The following is a 26,170-nucleotide window of genomic DNA, read 5'->3' as shown; positions in this document are numbered from 1 at the left end:
AAGCACTGTGTCATAATGCCTGCTTGGTAAAGAGGCCCCTGGGGACCTTCTCCTTCAGGGAAACGAAATTGAACATCATATGATCAAATGAAGCTGTGTTAATTGTTACCAAATGAATCTGGAGGGGAATATCAACTTAGCTCTACAGCTTTACAGTCAAACTGGTTTATTTTGCATTCTTTGAAGAAATATATCTACACGGCATTATATAAATACACAGTGTACCCTAAACATGTTGAGGCTGAAAGGGAAGTTGGGGAGGTTTGAAGTGTCAAAAACAGTGTTTGTAGAAGACTTTCAAGATATGCTCAGGACATTTACACATTCTTGCTATTTTACCCTTCACTCTACCCAGGGTGTTATTACAGTAAACCCTGGACAGTGTGAGGTAATCATTTCAACTATAGAAGACAGAGTGAGCAGAGCTGCTTAGGTCAGTCATTCACTTTACTTTTGAGAATGTGTGGCATTAGTGGTGAGCTTTAAGCAGAATTGTAACAAATGTCTAGACAGCTTGAATGAAACTATTTATTCCTATAGCCTCATTTGGTTATAGAGTCTAAACACAAACTGTTTTGCATGATTGCAGGCTCAGACTATGATTTTCTTTATGCAGCTTGGGGGATCACTCACACACACACACACACACACACACACACACACACACACACACACACACACACACACACACACACACACACACACACACACACACACACACACACACACACACACACACACACACACACACACACACACACACACACACACACACACACAAACAAACACACACACACACACACACACACACACACACACACACACACACACACACACAGTAGAGCTCAGCACTGATAAAGCACATGACAGGGCTTTTTAATCATGTGACTCAGAAGTGTGATCATCCGAAATTGGAGGGCAGATGTGAACAGGGAAGGTGGTGAGATAATGCATGGTTAGGAATGGAAGGATGAACAAAGAGAGCGGTCGGACATAATTCCTGGGTTTCACTGCAGAGGGAAGTGGTGGTTTTTGGCTTCTGTGTGCAGAGTTTAAGGGGGTGAATGAATGTGGGTGTATTTGTACACATGACCATGCCTGCTGTTAGTGTTTGTGAGAGATAATACATATATTTATTTTGTGTACATTTTGCATGTAGAGTATTTGGTAGAGTGCAAAATTGGAGGTGAATGCCGGACTGAGTGTGGGCAAGTTTTTTGTTTGCAAATACACATGTGCCTGACTGTGTTAACTGCATGCCTGTGTATGTCTAGAAGGCTACACAGTGGTATGTGTGTTCAGGTCAGGGCTGAGCATCTTGTGAAGCAATCTACTTGAACACCAGAGTCACAGAGCCAACAATATTACTGGCCAGTATGGGGTGAAATTGCATGGCTGGTCTAACAGTTTTCTTTTCGTAAAATTCTGAGAAAAACTCAAGCTTATTTTACATGCCTACAAGATCACCATTTACCATCTGAGATGATAATAAAATGGCAAACATGTCAACAAGATAAATGTAGGCACAGTTTCCATGGTAATGTAGAAGTAAGCTGTGCTAACTTGTACCAAAACAAACAACAAACATTTCAGTGCAGTACACTTTGTGAAACTAGTGGGGATAAAAAATGACCCCCCAAAAGTACTGCAAAACAGTAGCTATGGTTACTGATCAAGACATTCCTTTCTCCAGTAGATCAAATGAGTAAATTAAAGACTGTGAGGAAGACATCTTGGGTACTCTGGGAGAAATGTGGACATGGTTGGAAAGAGTGTGGTTGTTCTCTCAGTCATGCCTTGTTGGTTACACATTGCCCGTGGGCCTAGATCTCATCTGCCTCCCTGCTTTATACACTCTCTCTACGTATGACACTTCCACTAACTGAAGGCAGAAATAACGTCTAAAGTGGCCTCTTGTCTCCTTTTGTTGTCCACCTTCCTTTCTTCTTTTTCTGCATTTTACATCTTGTGTCAGCTCACTTGCAGCTGCACAAAGCATTAGGCACCACTTTTATCTCCCTCATTACATGTGTTTGCCAGCTCCATATCTGCCCATTCACACAACTGCTCCCTCTCTCTCACACACACGCTGTGGGGCTGCGGTTTAGAGGCAGTTATGACACAATCCAGATTCTTTTAGTTGCATATAGTAGGGAAATGTGTTTTGCACTGAACTATTTCTCTCAGAAGTCTAGAATTTTCCTGCCGAGCAGCTTTGATCCACATGGCATGGGAGGCTTGTGTCAACAGTTTTGTGTTTCAGCTGTAGGGCCCAGCAGTACCCCAAGGTGTCACTCAATGCTCTCTGTCAATACAGGGGCACCTTAGCCACAATGCAGCGCTGTCAATTGTTGTACCCTGAAAATCTCCCATGAGACAGCAAATATCATGAAGGAATGAACATGCACCCATGTAATGGTAATGGTTTTGTATTTATATAGCGCTTTTCTAGTCTTGATGACCACTCAAAGCGCTTTACAGTACAGTTTTACGTTCACCCATTCACACACACATTCATACAGTGCATTTATTCGCAGCACTTTGTTATTCTATGGGGGGCCATTCAGGGTTCAGCATCTTGCCCAAGGACACTTCGGCATGCAGATGGGTCAGACTGGGGATAGAACTGACAACCTTCAGGTTGGAGGACGACCACTCTACCCCTCAGTCACCGCCGTCCACAGGCACATACACACCAAAAGCAGGTTTTCTTGAGTGTGATGGAGGTAAGACAAAGTTGAGTGGCACCCTTAATGAACTGTGGTCCCAAGTTTGTTGTTGTTCTTATACAACCAGTCCGTGGTGTTTGCGATTTTGAAGCATAATGTAAAAAAGCTATGTAGGTGTGATGAGATTTAAGATAGATTTCAGTGTGATGAGGTGTCAAATATGATAGAATGTAAAACATCATCTTGTATTAGAAAAATAGGACAAACATATAGTATAAGCTGTCATGAGTAAACATATGAGAAGGTAGTAGTAGTAGTAGTAGTAGAAAAGTTATAAAAAAAGGTTTAAATAATATAATTATTAATATGCTATGCAAGGGATATTATTTGCATCTGTGGAACTTTAAAGTTTTGCATCAATTTAGAAATGAATTACATGGCTTAATAGTTATGTGTGATGACATAATTTTCAAACTAAATACTAAATGTATCCATTTAACAGAGCCTTAAATGCACAGTTTTCATCATTTAAATATATATTAACCATTCAACCACAAAAACAACAGTCTCACAAGTTTCAGTGAGAGGAGAACATGTCTTACTGGTAGATGTCTTTTCGCAGCACAGTGCGGGTCAGTGGGTTATCGGCCTGAGGAGCCATGCTTAGGGAACCCATCTTTAATACCAGGGTGTCCTCTTGTTTCACTTGGAGATCTACAGAAAGAGACACATAGACACACACATACAAACAGCATTTTTAATCACGTATTTCATGAATTACTAAAAATGATTATATTGGGTTCTGTGTGCACTGTGTCTTACATGGACTTAAAAGTACAGCCTTACCACCATTAGTCATTACATTTCTAAAGTAATAAATTAATTTCCGACAATGATTTTATATTCTGTAGGAGTGTATATAACTGTGGTTGTGTCTTCACAGAAGCAGGTATTTCTTTTTGCAAATGTCTGGGAAAAATACCAAAACAATGTGGTGGGTCTGCTATGTCTTCTCAACCATTACAGGGACTAAATGAACCACAGTCTTGAAAACACAACCTATGACATAATGTTGTCCTATTGTTGTTAAATTATACCATATGTAAACAAGTGTAGTTCCAAACGAAACAAGTAGTTGTCTGACCTGATGCTGGATCTTTGTCTTGTACTACAGGACAGAAGACCCTAATCACACTGGTGTTGATGTACATGAGAGGCAAACACCGAGAAGTCAGCATGTGGCTTCTCATTGGCTGGCCAGTGGACTTCCCACGCTCTCTGTAGCGTCTTGGCAACCTTGCCTAAAAAGACATGAAGTCAAAAGTATATATCATTTCACAAGATCTTCACCCTAAGTTTTGGCTGGTTCAAATAAGGAAATTAATCCTGATCATGGAAAAACATAATAAAATACATTAAATGTGTAACTAAGACAAGAAAATAAAAAATTATAACATTTCTTTCCAGCAGTTACACAGTTTTTGGAACCAACAGTCTTTTCTACCTGGAGCACCCCTGCTACAGTAGCCAGTAATGGACAGGAGAGCACCACATCAAAAGGCTGGGCTGTAAGCAGGATTTCTCTGAGGAACTGAGGTGAGCTGTCGCCCAGTGGATCGGTGGTCATCCGCTGGTTGGCAGTAGTCCCACTACTGCGCGTCGGCCGCTCAGACCGAGTGGTGAGTTTGTGACGGACATTTTTGGTGACAGCCTGAGTGTAAGTGATTGACAGGAAGCCATGCTGCTGGTGAGAGCCCTCCAGGACTTTGGATGCCGTCTGACCAGTGGTGAGACAGGACAAATAACACTCATGAAGTTTCAACACATAGAGCAAAAACCTCAACTGTTCAGTGTTAATTTTGTCTGATTTCTGTGATGATGGTTAAGCTTGGCTAAAAAAACCCTCTATATTTAACATAACTATTCAAATCATGATATAAATCCTTTTGGTAGATCTAGAAATTTACTGTCAGCAATGCCCTATAAAAATTTGGAATTTCGAAGGCCAGGTTTAGATGTTCCACTTGCATTTTAGTAGAATTTAACCTAAGAACTCAGCCAAAATAAAAAAGGCACGCCCTCTGTGTATTACTTTAAAAAGTAAAGCTGAAGCTACTTGCTATACAGGAGGGCATGAGTAAATCTATTAATTTTCTTTGCAGTACTTTAGATTGGATCAAGACATCAATTCCTTTTATAACAGGGAATTAATGGAGCTGCAGCTGTTTTCTTAGACTGAATTGTTTACTCTTAAGAGTTAAGTTAGTTCGGTTTTTTCAAGCAAATACTTGAGAACAGTATCATTTAAATACCCATTTAAATACATTCATTCACACATCACTGTGTGATTAAAAGGAAGGTAGATTTGTTTGGGGGTAAAAACTACAAAACATCCATTAACAGTGGGCTTACTACTTGTCAATAAATGGAACTATTAAATGAAAAGTTGCTCAAAGTATAAAATAATGGATTCATTGGGAAACATACTAATATAAATGTAAAAAGTTAAACATTTAAAGAAAAACAATTTTGAATTCAATTTAGAGCACTAGTGTCTCAAATATCTCTGATGAGCAAACATCCCTTTTCTTTTAGGCCACTGTTGATGGAGGATATGCAGGATCAACTAAAAAGAACTAGTGGAATCTTACAGGAGGGAAAAAGCCAGAGAAGTGGCTGAAAGATTCTTGCTTGCTGACGGGTCGAACCAACACAGTGCGTCTGTTCAGCTTGTCAGTGCAAGAGAGGACCACTCCTCCACAGCTGCCTGAGCTCCGAACACCGTCCTCCATACTGGAGGCAAGGAGAGGGAAAGAGGAGGAAGAGAAAACAGAAGGAGAGAGGAGCAGAGATGACAAAAAGACACAGGAAGGGGAGAAAAGGAAGAAAAGCATGAAACATGGAAGAGTTTTTGGAAAAATCAATGACAGAATAAATTAAAAAGTGAGGAATGGTCTTATACTATCCAGTATAAATAACACTAGAAAATGTGTTTTTAATAAACAAAAAAAAAAATCAATTTTAAACAAGATTTAAAAACAGTTGTTTAACTGTATTGATTAACTATTAACTAGTTGGACTATGTAGAATACAAATTTCATGTGTTAGTTACCAGTATAAGACCATCTCCACAATAAGATTTCTTCAACAATAGAATGGAGGCCTATGTCAAGGTCTCATGCCACAACCCCAGTGAGGTCCAAAACGGTAAGACCCCTTTCCCAGTATTGGTTTAAGTTTTGGATCCCACAGATCGATCAGACACAAACGCACACGAGTGGTTGTCACCCAATTTTCTTGGCTTGATTATTTAGCCAATAAGAGCCACTGGAGAGACAGGGGTATGACATTTTATGTCTATATTTTTCCCATTTTACTCAAAATTATAAGGTATGGTTTTAAGGTTTAAGACCAGAGTTATAGCCAAAACCTTTGTTTCCTTATCACGACCTCCTCTGTTTTCCTGTCTGTCCAGTGCCAGCAGAGATGAGTGACCTTGATTAGGAACAGCAGAATGGCAGAGGCACTGTATACAGAAGCCTAAGGCTGCTATTGCTGCTGTGGCACAGGCAGAAGCCTCACCACGGCTGTCTCCTTGCACTGTAGAATGAGTCCTTCACAGTGGCCTGAGTGCCAGTCATGCCCTGGCCTAGAGAGACACACACAGCCAAACTTTAATTGGGCATCTGGGACTTTTAATGCTGCAGTGCAGTTCCTGATAATATCTCTTTAATGGCAACGGTACTTACAAATTTACATTTAGATAAGTTAAACACAGACTGATACTGACACGATTATCAAAGTTTCACAGCCTAGTGGCATGCATCCAATTCAGCATCAAATTACAGTTTCCTTTCTATTGGAAAACATTCTTTGAGATGGTGATAAAATTTGCAATAACGTAAAGTTATGATTTGTAACATTAGATTTCTATAAGTGTTCATCTAAGCAGAGAGCACCTGTAAAGCAAAATCAAATGAAGTTAATGAAAACAGACACAATCACTCACTTAGCAGTAACACAAAAACATAAAGCATCCAGTATGTACGCGCGCGCACGCGCACACACACACACACACACACACACACACACACACACATACTTGAGTAAAAGTAAAAGTAAAAAGATAAGATGCAGTTGGTTTCTACCGAGCTTCAGTATCTGTGTTCACCTGCTCTCGCAATATTTCGCCAACTAACATATATATTTTTAAGCTATTAGGCTGCAGCTATATGTTTTTATTTATTTAAAAATAGGGTACTTCTTATTTCATACATTTTCCACAAATATGGGGAGGACTCAAATAGCCCTACAAAGTTCTGTGTTTAATTTATTTCAAAGTAGGCCGACACTTGCCTGTGTATTTTGTTTGTTTGTTATTTTGTTGCTTGTCTGTTTGAGTAGCTGGCTGAAAGCAAAGAAGTAGTAGGCTTACCTTTTATTGGTAACCTAACTGTTACGGTTCATTGTTTCTGAAATAAGAGGCCTGACTGCTATGTTCACAGCAAACTTGAAAAAAAGAAAATATTAAGCCATGGTTTAACTTCACTATAGGCCTTGTTTACTTGAAATGTGCACTTTATAATTTTATTTTGTACCGCCCTGTTCGGCAATGTTGTTTTTCAATAAAATAAAACATTTGCATAAAGCAAGCCAATCCACTTTTCCATGTTGATAAGAGCATTCAAATGAAAAAAAATGATGGAAAAAAAATAAATGAAGGGACATTTAGAATGGATAAAAATTTTCGATTAATTGTGATTAATTTTGAGTTAACTATGACATAAATGCGATTAATCCTGATTAAATATTTTAATCGTTTGACAGCACTAATATATATATATATATAATGTATTTGTCAACTCCTTTGTCAATTTACTTCCCTCATTTACCCCTTTATTGTCCTCCTATTTTTGATAAAACAGGACATTCAATTATATATTTACCTCCAATATTTGCCTCCTCTATCTAACTTTCCATTTATTTACCAAAAGTGAGATAGCTAGAGCCAGATGAAACATTTTGTCTGTCAGGTTTGATTTAATCAGACCCATTGCACACAAATCACCTGGGGTGGGTGATGAAATACCAAACAATTATCTTTTCAGAATGATTAATATGGACTCCAGCCTCTGTGGACTCACTTGTATACGTGGATGATACAGATTAGAGTGGGCCCTGAGCCCAGAGGTCTTTCACTGTCTCCTAAACAACCATGACTATAACCTGGCGCGGATGTTGCAGTGTCTCTTCCTGCCAAAACTTTGGTTTGTTAAAAGTATGTTGAGAACACGTTGTTAAATGCACATTAAACTGAAATAACCTAGAAATTAGAAAATTGACCCATTATCTATTTGGGAAGGCATAGGTCTACTACAGAGATTACGGTTGGCTCTGTCTCAGAAGCAATTGAACACACACCTGTGAGAACAGAAAACTATGATATGACCCACAACACCTTCACGCCCCAAAAATTTCTAATAAGAGACATTATCATGGCTTGGGGTGGTTCTTCATACTGTACAAAACACATGTGGCCTGACAGACAATAAATCAGATGACTACAGTGAAACAGGGAGGTCTGAAATCCTTGGTAGACATTCAGGTTCAAAGCAAAAACAATCACCTGAGTCCCACTCTGACCTAGGCTAAAACACCTAGGACCAGGCTAAGTCGGTTTTAAAATCTGGCAAATCAGAATTAATTTATATTTTCAAATCAGTGGAGAGAACGTTGATTGCTAATGATGGAGTTCAATATGGGCGCAGAGCCCAAGAGGTCCTTCTCCCTGTCAGTGTCTGGCTCAATCAGAGAAGGAGGCACTTATAGGAACATGTCTAGGCAGGCAGAGACCTGAAAACATAGCGAAACACTCTCCAGTCCGCTGGATGCAACATGGTGGATTGCTAGATCGCTGTTTCATTATCTCCTCAGATTAAGACATGGAGAATTGCCTCCTCTTGCTTCTCTTCCCAACAAAACACGACCTTAGGCACGTACACAGTGCACACACTTGGAGCTGCTGTCTCCATCACAGATGTATGTGATCAAGGCAAAGACAACGAAATACAGGGAGGAAAAAAAGTGATTTAGAAATGGAAAACGTGGCCCCTCCAATCAATGGCAAGAATATATGTGTTGGGCATGGAAGAAGATCCAAAAATCTTTTCACTGTGCTTTAATAATTTCAGAACCCAGAGCTAAATTACCCCATTTTGAGTGGAGCTTGACGTGGGGAGAGAATACCATAAGGATGTAGTGGAACATTGCCCGGTGGTTTTCCTCCCCTAACAATGTGTTAATGTTTCTGTGAATTGATTCAGACACCGCAGGCTGAGAGAAAATGAGTGCCTGACTGAACTCTTCTGTTACGTGAGTCACAGTTGGGCCAGCCCGCAGCCTGTTAAACCCATCCGTCTAGTCTGTTGGTCCATCTGTCTGTCCATCTGTCTGTTAATCTGTGGTCACCACTACAACAGCTGTCTGGGATGACGATGACACTGAGGTGATAATCCCAAAAAATCACCCATATGAAGAGAAGTGGAAACAGACCAAGTGTTAGTGGTCTTGGTGGTAAATGTGTGTGTACAAGGGTGTGTGCGTGCTAGTGTAGACTCTGGGACTGTGAGAGCACATGTTGGGGCAGTCACCTCATTGATAGAGACTGCCCCTGAATTGAAATCATCAGCTAGTTTAACATAATTACTGGCATGACAGCATGGGCGGCTGTGGCTGAGGGGTAGAGTGGTCGTCCTCCAACCTGAAGGTCGGCGGTTCGATTCCCAGTCTGAACCATCTGCATGCCGAAGTGTCCTTGGGCAAGATACTGAACCCTAAATAGCCCCCCATAGAATAACTAAGTGCTGCAAGTAGATGCACTGTATGAATGTGTGTATGAATGGGTGAATGTGAAACTGTACTGTAAAGCGCTTTGAGTGGTCTTCATCAGACTAGAAAAGCGCTATATAAATACAAATCCATTTACCATGGCATATTGTGTGTGTGTGTGTGTGTGTGTGTGTGTGTGTGTGTGTGTGTGTGTGTGTGTGTGTGTGTGTGTGTGTGTGTGTGTGTGTGTGTGTGTGTGTGTGTGTGTGTGTGTGCGTCCGTGTGTTATCATTATGGCAAAACATGGTCTAGAAGACATCTACTGTAGCGGGCACTAACCCAGTGATTGAGTTATTTTAGTTTTTGTCTGTGGACAGATGTATCACCAAAATAAAATGACAGATGGCAAGATACAGTCACAAAACTTGAGAGTTCAGTTGTTCATATTACATCTCTGGGTTTTTGATGCTGCTATTTGATGGGCACAGTAAAGACAGACAGGAAATATGTCGAAAGAGAGTAAGGGGATGACATGCAACTGAGGGCTTTTCCACCCACATCATATGCTCACTAACCACTCGACTGCCACGTCACCCCTCAAGGTGAGTTGAGATGTGGTCTTAAGATGGGTGTAGTCTGACTCATGAGTACTAAGTACTTGTATAATAATGTAGTAATGAGAACTCATGGGTTAGAACATCAACATGAGCCTAAGCAGGATTGTCGTTAGTTAGAAGGGACATTGTCATTAAATCCAATCCTGCTCCTGAGCTTACTCGAAGTTAAGTAATAACCTCAATATATAGGTGGATGTGTTTACATGTACTAGATGTACTATACCTGCGTCGGTAGTGGTCGATGTTGAAGCTGCCAACTTTACATTTGATCTTTGTATAAACATCCTGGACATCAACGGAGGCACTGAGGTCTTCTAGTTCACTGATGACGCAGATCTCTGGCAGAGACACACAAAAGACAGAAAATAATGTTTTCTGCATTGCAATATCATTAAGTGAATCACAATGTAAAGGCATTCCCTTCATTAAGCAGCTTATTTGTGTTTTGATCCTTGGTTTGCCAAACTGTGAAAGATGAAGTGGTCTCCCATCTCTTTTAGCATGGTGTGTGGCCACACTTATACTTGGCAAACAGGCAGCATAGTAGAATGTGGAATTAAAGAGAGGAAGTGTTATATGTGAGAGTGAATTTCATTTCTGTGAGCAAGGACCTGTACTGCATCTAACTCTATCCAGGTCCCTGTGGTCAGTTTCTGCACAGTGTGTTTTTGAAGCTGATCAAGACTCACAAACATACATATGTATTCATAAAAATGTATGCGTGTGCCTCTATGCACCTTGTGTGCAGGCAGACCCACCCTCAGCAGGAAAAGTGAGAACTGATTAACTTTGCATTGAACCTAGCCTGTGAGCTTAACTGCTGGTTCACTCTCATTGTTTCCAATGAGAAAGTCCCACAATCACAGACTAGCTTGGGAAAATGGACTACATCCGTGTGAAACTATGGTTGTTGTTGTACTGTTGCCCTATGGTGATTCTAAGAAACACAGAAGTTCCTAATGGCTTATTAATATTGAAACACAAGTCTTGTCAGCTTTATTGTGCATAATGCGTGGAAAGAACTCTCCCAAGTTGTTAGATACTCAGAAACTCATAGTCTCAGAACATTGTGTTGATATTGATGTACGAGTTTTCTAAATCCAGCATTGGAAATGCTTATCTCATCATCTTTAATGGATGATCTTAAAAGAAGGAAAGTGTAAAACTGACCTGTGCCTTTTAGCAAAGCCTTCTAAAATTCCAACATATAATAGCATAACATTATAACCTCGAACCATTAAATCTGCAATTGCTTTTTTTCCTTTTTCTGATGAGACAAGAATCGTATTTCCTTTGCAGTTCAAAAACATTACATCATAGCAGATTGTCTGCAGTCATACTGTATCTCTGGCGTGGCATTAGGTATCTGTGTGTGCATGCATACACAAAATACTTGATTTCATTGAATAACATGAGTCCAAAGTAATGCCTATTTAGGATGTGTCAAAGTAAAACCATCTCTTTGAGGTCCTACACAAAATTCCTTTTACACAATTCAAGTTTAAGCTAGGTGATCTGGTTGGCAGATGCTAAATAGTATTATAATATCTCCAATTTAATGTATAACTTGCCTTTCATCCCAGTTAAACAAAAGGGAAGAAGAAGCAGTTGACTTGGGATTCATCGCCCATTACTTTATTTTTCTGTTCCCACTATCCTCTTTTCTCCCCAACTGCTTTCCCTTTCTGATTGTCTAATAACTGAATGAGAAAACAGGCCAGGGAGGATCCATACAAACACTGAATACCTTCCTATAGTCTTTCACATTGGACACAAACAAATTGGCATTTAATGTTTTGCTTAACTTTGCACAGTGCCACTGTTCTTTTATATCAAATAGGTGTCTTTGTTTGGATCCCTGTTCGGCGGGGGCCTTCAACAGTCCAAATACATGCACATTGGGGTTAGGTTAATTGGACACTAAATTGTGAGAGTGAATGATTGTTTTGTCTGGGTTAATATACCTGTGTTTTTGGCAGTTGGGTCAGGAGCAAATAGTTTAATGGTGACCTTGGGTAACATCCACTGCATCCAAAGGCTAACCTTCCCGCTGGTACCACCGATACTGCTTGTTTTCTGCTCCAAAGTCACTGTGTCGGGGAATGGACTGTTGTCTGCAGCAGGTACTGAGTCACCCTATGGAATCAAAACAAGATCTGTTTAGACTAGGCTGGTAACCTAGTTATAAACTGAAAATATTCATATCTATAAAAATGAGCTGTTATATAAATATGCTATGCTTGAATTCTGTGTATGAGTGATGAACACCTTGCAATGCAGTTATCATGATGAGAGTAATTGAACACTCAAGGAAAGACCAAAGTCACAATTATTTTTGAAAAACACGTGTTTCAAAAAATACAAATGTTACTTACAAACTGGTGTATTTGCCTTCCATCTGTTTGTTTGCTGTCTGCTTGTGTGCATGTTTGACCATGTGTTCAGTAAATGTGTGTGTTTGAAAAGTGTTGTTGCATAGCATGTAGCCATAACAGAGCAACCACCCGCAATCAAGCCCTCTGGAGAGTAAATGACATCAGTGTCTGGTGAGCAGAGCTCCCCTCAAAGCTGAGCATATGTGTGTGTGGGGGGGCATTGTCTGGAGCTGTCACTGATGTTCACCCCAAACTAAGCCACCAGCATCCATATAGGCTGCTTTCACTCAAGTGAGCCAAGACACAAACGTCTTGCAGCCTGGGAGAGAATGGGAAGTGAAAACCAGAGGCGGGGGGTGAAGTGGGGGGTGAGGTGGAGGCAAGCAGGATGCGGCGGAGAAGGCTGCCTTCTATGAGCTCTCATCTCATGACTAGGGGTTTGGCGAAGCACTGGGGACTTTTTTATTATTTCTTCCGCTCTCTTCCTGGTAAATCTGTTTTCCAAATATAAATCTGCCTGGTTGACTCAGACAATATGGCAGTTTTGCAGGATTTCACTTTTTCCACAGTTTCTCTCATTGCAGTGTTGTAATGATAGATCGTGTCATGGTTATCGAGCCTGGCTGTGGTTGGTGAGGTGGTTATCAACCATCTCAATTAGAAAGCACAGCTGCTGGGCTGATTACAGTGTTTTAAAGAGGATCCAGATGAGGAAATTATGTCCTCTTTCCATAAGTGTTTTTTTTTTGGAGGGGGGGGAGATTCATTCATTTGTGTAGTTGAGGGTGGCTGACAGCGGACCTCAATAACAACTACAATAGTAGAAGTAAATTACTGATTATGTCAATTCTAAAATAGATTCAACTTTACAAACAAACCAGACACAAGTGTATATGCTCCATGCACCAGCTTCAAAAGAAAAGTCAAAAAGGTTTTATGATATCTGTTTTAACATTTTCTTTCATATTTAATATTACAAATCTGTGAGCAAAAAAATTGTAACAAGATAAGGAATGCACCATGAATACAAGCATCAACTTTGACTGGAGGACATTGAAAGAGTGCTATCGTATTTCAAACAGCTATACCCAAATTCAGAACATAAAAATATACAATATTCATATATATCTAAATATACTGTACATCTATCTTATAATCCCATGTGTATGTGTAATGCATGTCTTGAGAACCATTCATCTTATCGACTTCACATGTTGTGCATTGTTAAGGGAACAGGGAAGTGCAAAGATAACACATTCAATATTAATAAACTTTGAATAAACAGGCAACCAGCACTCTGTAGCAGCAGCAGCTGGGACTCATCAATGTATGTGATGACGACAACAACAAGAAAGATAACTGATTCTCCAGCCTTTTGTTCTTAGCCACTGGGCAGCTCCCGGGTTCTGAGTCCCGCAGATTGTCTTTACCTGCTGTTGCTCAGGAAAAGAAGCTGTCACCGACCAAGCGAACAGCCCATTCCAAACAGGCATGTTTACAACACAGACTGCACTAGTATTCATAACTCTTCAAAATGATCTAACTTAAATTCTGTACAGACAAACAATAAGAATAACAATGCTGAATCACTTTATAACTAGAGACAACAGTCATTTCAATTATGTGCCTTGCTGTGTAATCTTACGTTTCCATCGTTTCCATGGAAGCGAACAGTCAAGGTGTGTGTATCTGTGTGTAATAAGTTGTGACTGGCAGTGAGTAATATGAGCCAAGCACTAATGGTGTTCAGTCCGTCTCAATAAGAGATATTTAGGTGTCAACTTCCATTGGAGAACTAATTGTTCCTGAGTTGGAGTAAAAATATAGCACTGCATATGTGTATGTGTGCATGTGTGTGGTTAGGACAATTAGTTTAGAGTTCTGGCCACTTGGTCGGATTAGGCTATGTAATGTCAAGTATGGAAACAGGAGCCAGCCGCTGACGAGTTGGAAGCCCACAGTGTACTGTAGCGTGGTTACATTAGAGCGTCGAACATGTGACTGCTCCTAATTTCCAGCCAGAACTGCTGCTGTCACTTTACTCTCAGTCTCATATACTGTGAACTGATTTTACTGTGAACCTGAATTAAGGAGCCTTTCCCTCTTGAATCATGCGAAACAGAGCTAAGCGTACTAGAGGTGTGTGGACAGGAAGTGGATAGTAATGTTAAAAAATATTCACATATTGGGTTAATCAATAACTGCTGGCCAGCTCGAGTTGTCACCCTAGCTACTACCAACCACCCGTTTTGTCACAGTAATTTGATTTGTCGTATACATACTTGACATGGGTGGAATGTGTGATTGCTGCTTTGAGGTGAGATGATAATTTGTGTTTGTTGTATGTGATTGCTATGTTTTCTCTGTGAGCTGACTGATAAACATCACAGTATCGTGTAAGAACCTGTTGTGGCTGCACAGGATGCTGTTGTCACAGCTGAGCAAAAGTTACATAGTTAGCACCCCCATCAAGGTGAGGCCTTGAGGAACAGATGTGATGATGTGGTGTAGGTGGACTCTGGCACGTTCTTAAGCTGCCAAATTGGGGCCCCAAACCCACACAGAGACCCACACACACAGTGTAAGTGGGAGCTATTTTCCCACACCTCTACAAGCCAAGTTGTAAAGTATACAATTTAATTCCTGGGCCTCTGCGCTGTAAACGGGCTGACGATCCGGGTTTATTTTCTCTGTGGAGTTTGTCTTTGCTCATCAGAGAGACCCAAACATTGGAAGACAACAGCAGGCTGGGGAGTGTCAAAGAAAGATGGAAGAAAAGGCCGATTAACAAAGAAGAGTGGAAAGATAGTTTTGAGGAAACTAGAAGTATGGTAAAAGTTTGGAGAGTGTAAAGGAGGACAGTGGAGAAAGAAAATATTAAAAAAGGAAATGACAAAATGAGAGAGGTGAAAAAATCTGCAGAGACCTGTTTATCAAAGTCATGTTAGTCAATCATAATAACAGTTGGTTATTCTTTTTGAATGATTAGTACTTTCAGAGGATTTTTAATAAGGGAGATGATGAGTTCACTCACAAAAAGAAAGAGTCGACCTACTGGTACACAACACTGAATAAAACTGAGGATTTTTTATACTTTAGTAAGGAAATAATTTGTTCAGGCTAGGCTCAAGTTCAGATTTGTTGACAAAGGCAGACTAAGGTTTATGAGAGAATGCTGTCAGCATTGGATAAATATGAGATGAAATAGAAATTAAAGCTACGATGAAAAGAGTGGCATGAAAGGGACAAGAGAGACAGACGAGAAGAAAAAAGAGAGAATAAACAGTTTGATGCTTTAAATTGTAAACAAATGTATATGAAAGTGTAATGGAATATTGGTTTGATAAAATAGCAGAGGAGGAAATAAATGTTGTGTGGGGGTTATCGTAACTTAGCCGGACAGGGGGTTGGGGAACATTGTTGGAGAGACTACTACTGCTGAGATTTATCAAGCAGCTCCAACATTCTTGCTCAATCACTCAGCCTCCCAGAGGACTAAACACTTCTACTAGTGTTTGTACTTAGTTAAACAATGACAAGTTGGCAAGGGTCACTGGCATTGTTAGAGACGCACAACACCACAAGGCCTTTTCTGCAGTACTGCACTGTTGCAAATTCGCTGGGTTTACAAATTATGCATATGACAACACATTCATGTTGATCACTCAGAAACAAATGTTGACACATGCACACTGACACAGCACTGACCTAAAATATCCACACTTTATTGCCTTTGAGGGCAGTGTGATGGTTGTACTATGAAGCAAGGGGCCTCACATTGCAGACAGGGCCCTGCAAGTGACACCCTGGGCTAGTTGACACAAAATATACACTAATCAACATCATATTTTTATGTATTCTATATTCCTACTTCACACAAACACACATATTAAAGAAGGCTGGGTGCTACAACCCAAAGACCATGGACCCCCAGCTTTTCACTGTTGCTGCTACTGTAGGGTAATAACTAGACAGAAGAAAAAACACCTGCCATATTACATTAGTCTGGGGTAATCATTATTACCTAAGGACAAGAGGAAAAGATAACACTCAACTTTTGTTGTTGCCCCTTAAAATGTTGACTATAATTTTTTCCATTTGCTTTGAAAATGTCTACATACAGCTATACTTCATACTCTGGGTTTTTATAATTTATATGGCTGAAAAATGTAAATACACTTTATTGTTCTTTCCCAAACTATGGCGAAGGTTTATTCTCAATCAAGCCCCAGCTTTCATGAATCAAACAGAGCTCACAGCGTATCTGGGGTATCTGCTCTGGGTAAGAAAAACTAAAAGAAACATAAGCACTGAGTAGATTTTTCCAGCCTTGAAAATCCTTCCCAAACAAAATACCAAACACAAATTCACGTGTAAGCGCTGACTCAGCTACTCATAACAATAAAAACTAGAACCAAAAACCATAAATCAGCGGCAGAATTATGTATACAACAAAGGCTGACATAGCATGTGTAACTGTATGACTCACGGCACATTAGATGAAAAATAGACTGATAGATTGGTGAAGTCATCGTAGATATATAGTCAAGAAGCACAACAAAGGAGCGATACCCAAAAAATTGACTGAAAATGAGATAAAAATTCATGCTTTGATGGTGGTGCAAGTTTTTTTCATGAGAAGAGTCTGCAACTTAGATTTACATATGTGAAACTTGTAGGTTTAGGAAGAAAACAAACCTCAGTGGGGGAGCCAAAATCTGCAGAGGGGCTGCAGGTGCTGGTGTCAGGCAGGGCAGTGCCAGCACTGCTGCGAATTGGGGAGGATGGTGCAGCACCAGAAGGGGGTTCTGGGATGCTGGAGGTCTGACGCAAGATGCCATGCCTATGAAGACGGGCCCACGTAGAGCTCCAGCTCAGGAAAAGCTCATACAAGAGTTGAACCTGAAGAGTGACAGAAATAGAGGGAAAACAACATCAATTCAACAAGTTAGCTCTCAAGCTGAAAGAGCAGGCTCTTGACCAAAGATAGGAATAAAGCTTCATACAGAGGGCGAGAACTTTAAGTCACAGAGATATATATACAGTAGTATATTGAGGGACTTATGTACTTCACATTGATTGGGATCAAATGTGGTCTAATGTAGTGTAATGCAAAAAACTATAATACAGGATTCTAATGTAAGGCAAGCTACTATTTCTAATCATACACATATGTATGCATAAAAACTGACATAACAGAATATTATTTTGACACATGAAGTCTACTGTGCCAACTGAGTGCCTTAAAAGATAAACCTAACACACCAGAAGTAGTCTTTATATTTGAAAGCAGATCCAGATGTATTTTTTTGCCAAGGTCTGACTCAAACAGCTGCACTTGGGAGTTCTCATGTTGTTCTGACTTCTGAGGCCATTAGCATGATTTTGCTTGGCGGCTATATCGTTATGTGACACTAAACCTAGTAAAAGTTGAGAGAGGAGAGCAGGAAGGAGGAACTATTTGCCATAAATGGACCACTATCCATTCCCACTTCTTTCACTCTCTAGGACTTTGGACTTGTCATTTGGAGAGAACGAATTTCACCAAAATAGCGTAAAACCTGTTGAATGTTTCCATTCAATGGTCAATTATTTCAAAGGCCCAGCATGCTCATACATGTGCTTCACTGTACAAATTTGTTATCCATAACAACAACTTCCAAAGAAACACCCACAGAGGAAAGTTAAGTTGTGTCATCAATTCCCCCGGAAAAACTCACCACAGTTAGGAAAAAATGAAGGCTCAGTGTCAAGTGTTCTCAACTATTTATCATGTGTACACATGAAAAGAGGCCTTGGCTTTAAAGAACAACAAAGCCAAAAACAAGAGTGGAAAACATGAGGGAAGGCAGAGGAATGTGATGTGATGCCTTCAGTTATTCATGCATTCACCCAATGTTTGTTAAAGAACAGAGACAGGGAAAGAAAGGTAGAAATGCGTTGCTCTTTCGTAGTGAGCTAATTTTCAAGAATCAAACGCTTTGATTCTGAAGCCAAGTAATCCCCAGACCCCCACTTCTGTGTGTCCCTCAAAAGTGTAGGTGCACCATAAGCACACACACAAAATAGCTTTCCCTACTCCAAACACATTCTGATTCGTTATTGCTCGATCACACCACAGTCCATGGATCACACACACATGCAAGTCTGTTAGCACACACATTACAGAGCAGCCTTCCATAAATAAGCATGATCAAATAAAAGCAGCACAATATAATACAGCTACGGCATTTTGAATATATTCCAAGAAGAGCTGATAACGCCAATCTAGCAGGCGTGCAGGGACAGGGCCAACAGCTGTGGGCCATACCCGACCAAACTTCACTGCAGGCAGGACAGATATGACTCCCACCCTCTCTGAGACTCTGGGTTGTGGAAGTACAAGGCCTTTTGCACTGAGCCGCAGATGTGGAGGAAGAGAGAAGAGGTAAAAGTGACGGTCAAATATATACTGGAGTCTGGAATCATTAAATGATCTTTGTTTTAGTGCATCTTTTAGTTTTATGACAGTTTTATTGAGGAATGGACTCGATGCTGATACTGGATATTGACTCAAATAGCTGTATCAGATGTCAGTGACTATCAAGCTGATCCAAGTGGACAAACTATTCAATTCAATGTAATGTTTTTTCGAAGTTGACATCTATGTGCCCATACTATGTCATGTGTAAGCCATAGGGGTAGACAAATTCACATGATGCATCCCAACCTGTAGCAGCAGATCCTTACCGCACCATCCTTTCTCTTTCCTGCTTATACCCCTGCTTTCTCGAAGGTATAATAGGGTCAGTTGGTTCACATTAGCTACTGCTGTCAGGCTGGTGGGTAGGTTGGGCCACACACAAACAAACAGATTTGCATGAGCTCACAATACAGATGCCACAATTCATCTCGAGAGGAAGTGAGCAGAACATTTGGTGGGCTAAGTCCTCCAGATAACTGTCATCTGCAGACCAGGAGGCCTGCCAGGCTGCAGTAGTAAAAACTGGAAACTTTACAGAGGCTTCTGCAGTCATTCATAAATACACACAGATGAAATAATCATCATAATCAGAATCTGTATGTATTTATTGCCAAGTAGGTTTACACCTACCTGGAATTTGCTTTGGTATATAGGTGCATACAATGAACATAAAACATAAAAACACAATTAGTACTACACTTAAGAAAAAGAAAAAAACAATATATAAAATAAAAAGATATAAAAAGTAAAGTAAAATGAAAAATGCAAAACAGGAATGCAATGTGAATGTGGAATATGCAATGTGCAATGTGCAATATAATGTGTGTTAATGTAACCCAGACTTGAGGTGTGGGGGCGGGATAAGAGTCCAAGTCAGGTGGGGGTCCCGGGCCTTGTTGATAAGGCCAACTGCAGCCGGGAAGAAGCTGGTCTTGTGGCGTGAGGTTTTGGACCTGTTGGACCACAGCCTCCTGCCAGAGGGAGGCACCTCGAAATGTTTGTGACCTGGGTGAGAGGGATCAGCCACATTCTTACTTGCCTCAGGGTCCTCGAGTCGAACAGGTCCTGTAGAGATGGCAGATTGCAGCCAATCCCCTTCTCAGTAGAACGGATGATATGCTGCAGCCTGCCTTTGTCATTGGCAGTGGCAGCAGCGTACCAGATGGTGATGGAGGAGGTGAGGATGGACTCGATGATGCAGGTGAAGAAGTGCACCATCATTTTCTTAGCCACTTGAGGTACTGGGAGATGATGGTGCCCAGGAAGCGGAAGGACTCCGCAGTGACGACTGGGGAGTCTCTCAGGGTGATAGGGGTGGGTGGGGCTGGGTTCCTTCTAAAGTCTACAACCATCTCCAATGTTTCAGAGCATTGAGCTCCAGGTTGTTCTGACCACACTAGTTCACCAGATGGTCAATCTCCCACCTGTAGGTGGACTCATCCCCACCAGAGATAAGCCCAATGAGGGTGGTGTCGTCCGCGAACTTAAGGAGTTTGACGGACTGGTGACTGGAGGTGCAGCTCTTGGTATACAGGAAGAAGAGTAGAGGGGAAAGAACACGTCCTTGAGGGGAACCGGTGCTTATGGTCCTGGAATCAGAGACATGCTTCCCCAGCCTCACGTGTTGCCTCCTGTCAGTGATTGCTTTGAGGTGGAACAGCACAATGCGCTCAAATGCCTTCATCACCACAGAGGTCAGGGCGACGGGTCTGTAATCATTGAGTCCAGTGATCTTTGTTTTTTTGGGGACAGGGATGATGGTGGAGGTCTTGAAGCAGGCTGGTACGTGGCATGTCTCCAGTTAGGTGTTAAAAATGGCTCTGAACACCAGAGACAGCAGATCAGCACAGTGTTTCAGGATTGATGGAGAGACAGAGTCTGGCCCGGCTTCTTTGCGGAGGTTATATCTCCTAAAGAGTCTGTTGACGTCCCTCTCCAGGATGGAGAGAGTCGTCACTGTGGTAGGGGAGGAGGGAGGGGGCTCTGAGGTGGGCAGTTGTGGAAAGGTGCAGGCCTTTGCTATGGTTGGGGAGGTGCAGTTGATGGACTGGAGGGTGGTGCCTTGGGGTATGGTGTCCGGACTGTCCCACTGTCTTTCAAAGCGACAGTAAAACTCATTCAAGTCGTTGGCCAGGCGTGAGTTGTTAGTGGAGATGGGGAATCATGCAAATTGTCAGTGTTAATGCAGTAAGAACACAATGGAAAAACCACACCGAGACCTAACCGGCAGACACACATGTTCTGTATCCATCCTGTCCATATTTGTGATGTTCTCACCAAAACATAACAAAACACTGTAACATGCAATGATTATAAGTCTTGCAATTCCCTGCTCTCTTTCACTCAGACCTCAACATGTTTGACCAAAACAACAAGGCAACACTCTCTTGTTTACAATCTAATTTTCTTGAAAATTATACAAGGTAAAAAGATGAGGCAGTTTGTTTATTGGAATCAAACTATATCAGAAAATCATGCAGAAGCAGGGTGTTCCTGCCAGGGTCTGTGTGTTCATATTTCAAGTTTACAAGGGAATGATTTGTATATAAGAGTAACTCTAATGACTACTGAGAAGAGATTCAGGACTGGCTGGCTGACCTGGGGGTTGGAGCACTTGACGTGGACGGGCTGCAGATCAACATGGAGACAGACTACAAATGAGTGCCTTCCTTCAGAGCAGCTCTGCAGCTTATGGGATGTGACAGCCAGTGTGGAGGTACAGCCCATACGCTCCAATAGGCTCAGGCTTTGCTGCTGCCCGAGTAGAGTGTACACGCTGAACTGACTGAGGCTTATTGACCATGGGAAGGCATCACCTGGTAAAAGCCACAAGAAAAAAAGGAGAATATATAAAAAAACAGGAGAAAGAGGTGCAATGGTGAGAGAATGATCATGATTATTGCAAACTAACAGAGAATGACATGACCCTCACATGAAGGGAGAGCTAAGAGTATATATCAAGTCATTATTAAACGGAAGACATTTGCAAGCAAATTTAAGGAATATTTTGAAAAGTCAGCAATGCTAAGTATAACCATGACAAGAAAATCTATATTTCCATTCACCTTTAAAATCAAAGCCAACCGTTGAAAAGTTTCATGGAAACATTGAAGAGCTACGGAGTAGTATCATGTCTCAAAAACTTTCTTCACCCAATAAGCAGACAGATTGTCCCACTCAAACACAATGTAAAGTGAAGTTGTAGTGTAAAACTTTGGATTTGAGACAAGATGCCACCCTGGGAGCACTTCAGAGAAGGGAAACTTGTGCGTTAGTGCAAGGCCATGCACCATGGGTAGTTCTCTTTGATCCAGAGCATTAAAAATGAGAGATGAAGAGCTTTTCAAAGTGTAGGAATGAATTACTAAAAGCTCTGGTTGTTAATTTCAACGGCAACATTGGCACGGCTGCTGATGTCACTGTTTTTGCTGTCGTTTTTCTTTCTCCCCTGTTTTTAAAATCTGTATGCCCAATACTGAAGTCATTGAAAAGGAGGGTGGCCCTTTTTTTTCTTCTTCTAAAGAGAAAACACTGCTCAACCATGTGTGTTGCTTATGTTAACCATAGCAGGTGAGCAAACCACATGTGCAAGATCTATTTCTCAAAGTTGCTCTACTTAAGTTTGTTTGTCTTTTGTCATGGTAAATGAGTAGTAGTGGGCCAAAGGTTTGTTCAGCGTTGAAAAAGCCATAATGATGATGAATTTACATTATCTAGCCCATAACTATTATGAAGCAATGAATCTCAATTCTTAATAAAAGCACATTAATTTGTCATAAAACTTAGGTATACTTTCCCCTCCCATTGGAATTTACTTCCCTAGACTCACATTTTTAACCATTGAACGTATCACTATTGTTAGATACATACAGAGAGACATAGATAGATAGAGTCAAAACCTGCCTTCCTCCAGGATGGGCTTGGAGACCACAAAGGGGAGCTCCTGTAGCGGTTCCATGTACTTATGACCAGCACTGAGGACACTGATTTGGGGCAGGCAGACTACCAGAGTCCCAGGCATGGAGGCTTGGTTGTGGTACCAGCTCCGGACAGTGCCGGGAATGTCCCCACAGATGATGGTACTCGGGGAGGGGAGGCTGTCATTAGGCAGGAACACACAGCATGACTTCAGCTCCAACTTGAGAGAGTAGAGAAACATGAAATCATTTTAATCAATTCAGTGTCACTTGATCATTGACCAGCCACCTACGTCAGCCTCCCAAAATCATTTTTAGTGAGCCAAGGGACTCAGGGCACTGCTCTGACTCAACAGTAGACAACTTGCATTGCAAGGGAAAGGAGCTAAGACAGAACATGTGCACAACAGTGGGTGTTGCTGGAAAAGACTAAACATGCTTAATAAACCTTTCCTTAATTTGAAAATGGAAATAGTTCATCCCACATTTAGTAATGCATGTTGTTCTAGTTTTAATGCTGTTTAAGAGAGGATGAAATTGTCTTCAAAAACCTTTTAAAGTAGAATTTGACACTTTGAATTTCCGTTTAAACTAAATGTGAAATTCCATATCTAGGTTACAGAGCACCTTTTACAACTTCGCAGACTTCTGACTGTTAAATCTTTAACCTAAATAATTTAGAGGTCTTTTTATGGGAATTGAGAACCATTCCAGCTGCATTACATCACATATTTCTGTTAAAAAAAGGCAAATTTTACAAGACATCAGTTCAGTAACCAGTAGCTGGTGGTTAGTAGGTGTATGAGCAGTGTTAAATCTGTTGGAGCCTTGCTGTTTTTTTTTGTCTTTTTCCATAACACTAGTGCTTCAATGATTTGAAAGACCAGTTAAAAGAAATGAGACGAGCACAAGGTCCAAGCAGACAGCAGGTGCTGAGAGATACTCTGCGTCACTCCATTGAAATGTGCATATACATGTACAGTTGTGCAGCCTCCTGTTCTATTGAAGCACCTCTGACAGACTGAGGTCTTTATATGGAGCCCAGTTCTACCAGCTTTCATTAGACTCGAGAGAGAACAGCAAAGACGGAGAAAAAGACTGTGAAAGAGAGGAAGAATGAAAAGAGTGAACGATATGGTTACACATTCATCTCATACTGTTTCCTCTTTTGATTACTCTTCAAAGGGTGTTTGAAATCTGAACACTTTTGCACACTGACATATAAGGCTTTCGCCTTTTTAAGTGCTTGCACGCAGGATGAAAATCCATTGACACTGCCTGGTCTGCTGCAGATCTTAGAAGGGTTAAGCTGTAAAGCAGGCAGACACACGGAAACCGCTGGGTTTAACACTGCAACTCTGGTCTGCACCTTTAGCTCACTGCCTGAGGCTAATGCTCTCCTGCTGGACATCTTGTGTTAGTCATGCACATTATTTCACATAACGGATCCTTAGTAAATGGGTGCGTCGGTACAGAAGGGTGGGCAAAAGTTGATCAAGATTAACTGGCCGTCTACTGACCAGAACAGTCTCTCCCATTCCTCGTGCCTGAGTGTCTTTGGGAAATATACTGAACCCCAAATTGTACCGAATGACTGTGCTGGCAATGTGTTAGTAATGTGTGATAAAGAAAGTGCTGTACATAGATGCGCTGTATGAATGTGTAAATTGCAAAAACTGTACGGTAAAGTGCTTTGAGTGTTCATCAAGACAGGAAAAGTGCTGATCATTTACCATTAAACAGAACAGAACCAAGCACACATTTATTTAAAAGATATGCATGGAGATGTTAGTCTCTGTACATACAGTTGGTAAAAGCTTAGCTTTGTTCCTGTCAGAGATAAAGATTCATGTATTTAACTCAATCATAATGAATACTTAATCTAATTTTTAAACACTAGCTGTTTCAAATTGGTCATTACAGAGCAGTGTTACTACCAAAAAACAGTAGACTAAATCAACAACTACTGTTAACAAAATTATTATAGTTCCCCTACAGTGTTTGATGGTTGACTAAATCTGTCATCAAATAGCAAGTGTGAGTCAGACTAAAACACTCAAATTAATGTTCACAGATGAAAGTTCCCCATGTTTAAATACCAAGGAAAACTGGTCAGTCTGCATTTAAGAAGATACAGATACATTGTCTTCACGTATATTTAGAAAAATTTTAAATGAATGTAATTTTGGAAAGGTCTGGTTAATAGCAAGGCAGATTAAATGGAAACCTACTACATAGGTTAATAGCACAATTGCTGTAGTTAGTGTGTACAATGAAAACTAATAACACTTAATGGTGTTTGCATATGACTTTATAATGCTTTACTGTTATTCTCCATGGCAACACAAAACCAAAGATGATGTCAAGTGTATGGTAGCTACAGAGTTGCCACATCACACAGTGAAATACTAACAATAATCAGATAACATCTTTCTGATGACAACAGTGGGAAGAGTTAAAAAAACTGAATAGCATTCACTGGGCACAGCGACCACTGTTTCAAGATGTTTACACAATGGCAAAAGGGCTCTGAATGATTCAAAGGGCCTAAGTATGTAATGGAAAAATAAAAAAGACACTGAAAAGTGTTCTTTGGTAGCTAAGGTCAAAATTGAAGAAAAAAGCAAATTCTTCATTTTCTCTTGCATGAGCATGTTTGGTTGAAAAGGCAGATGGGACAATAGTGAATTGGGAATCTCTCACACAGGAGACCAGAGGTTGCAGCCATGAATGGATATCTGACTCCAAAACAGGAAGATGGCACAGAAGCACAAGGTCACCAACCTTTTCGAGCCCAAGATCACCTTTTAATTCCAAATGTGAGCCGAGATCTACTACTCTGATATCTTCCAAAAAAACCACTTGGGGGTCACATTTATTATTTTTTGCTATTTCTGTTAAAGGCTAAATGTATGATCATTAATATACACTAAGAAAGGCAGTTGTGCAACTTTATTAAAAATGCACAATATTCACATTAATATCAATTCATTTGTACAGCATCTGTTCAATGCACAATATTTAGCTTCAGCTCAATAGGTTTTACATAGGCCTTGCCCTGAATATGGCCATAAATAGGACATTTCCTTGTATAAAATTAGTCCTGTGTACTCAAATAATTATCAGTACTATACAGTATGAAGCAATGCATCTTCTTATCCTGCAAATATTTCACAAATGTATTTCCAACACTTCCTGAACCCGTTTTAAAGTAAAAGCACTCCAGCGTTTCACTTTCTAAATCCATCAATTTGTTTTAACATGGCTTTGATTGTTATCGACAGGCTGGAAGATCCACGTC

At 40.6% G+C, this 26,170-nt stretch overlaps 1 protein-coding gene across 1 annotated transcript in view; it reads right to left on the bottom strand.

Moving 5' to 3' along the window:
- LOC133013557 (intermembrane lipid transfer protein VPS13B-like) overlaps positions 1 to 26,170 on the bottom strand; it is a 325,549-nt gene that overhangs the window by 131,566 nt on the left and 167,813 nt on the right. Inside the window, exons 23-31 of the mRNA XM_061080533.1 lie at positions 22,856 to 23,090; positions 21,551 to 21,768; positions 17,188 to 17,391; positions 12,079 to 12,250; positions 10,338 to 10,452; positions 5,321 to 5,462; positions 4,174 to 4,446; positions 3,814 to 3,970; positions 3,272 to 3,383 (exon numbers count right to left, since the gene is read on the bottom strand). Coding sequence (XP_060936516.1) covers positions 3,272 to 3,383; positions 3,814 to 3,970; positions 4,174 to 4,446; positions 5,321 to 5,462; positions 10,338 to 10,452; positions 12,079 to 12,250; positions 17,188 to 17,391; positions 21,551 to 21,768; positions 22,856 to 23,090 — 1,628 coding nt within the window. The remainder of the gene's footprint in view (positions 1 to 3,271; positions 3,384 to 3,813; positions 3,971 to 4,173; positions 4,447 to 5,320; positions 5,463 to 10,337; positions 10,453 to 12,078; positions 12,251 to 17,187; positions 17,392 to 21,550; positions 21,769 to 22,855; positions 23,091 to 26,170) is intronic.

This window comes from Limanda limanda, chromosome 11, assembly GCF_963576545.1.
Source record: "Limanda limanda chromosome 11, fLimLim1.1, whole genome shotgun sequence".
Taxonomy (NCBI): Eukaryota; Metazoa; Chordata; class Actinopteri; order Pleuronectiformes; family Pleuronectidae; genus Limanda; species Limanda limanda.
The sequence above is the reverse complement of the archived record's forward strand: the minus strand, read 5'-3'. Positions and strand labels throughout refer to the sequence as shown.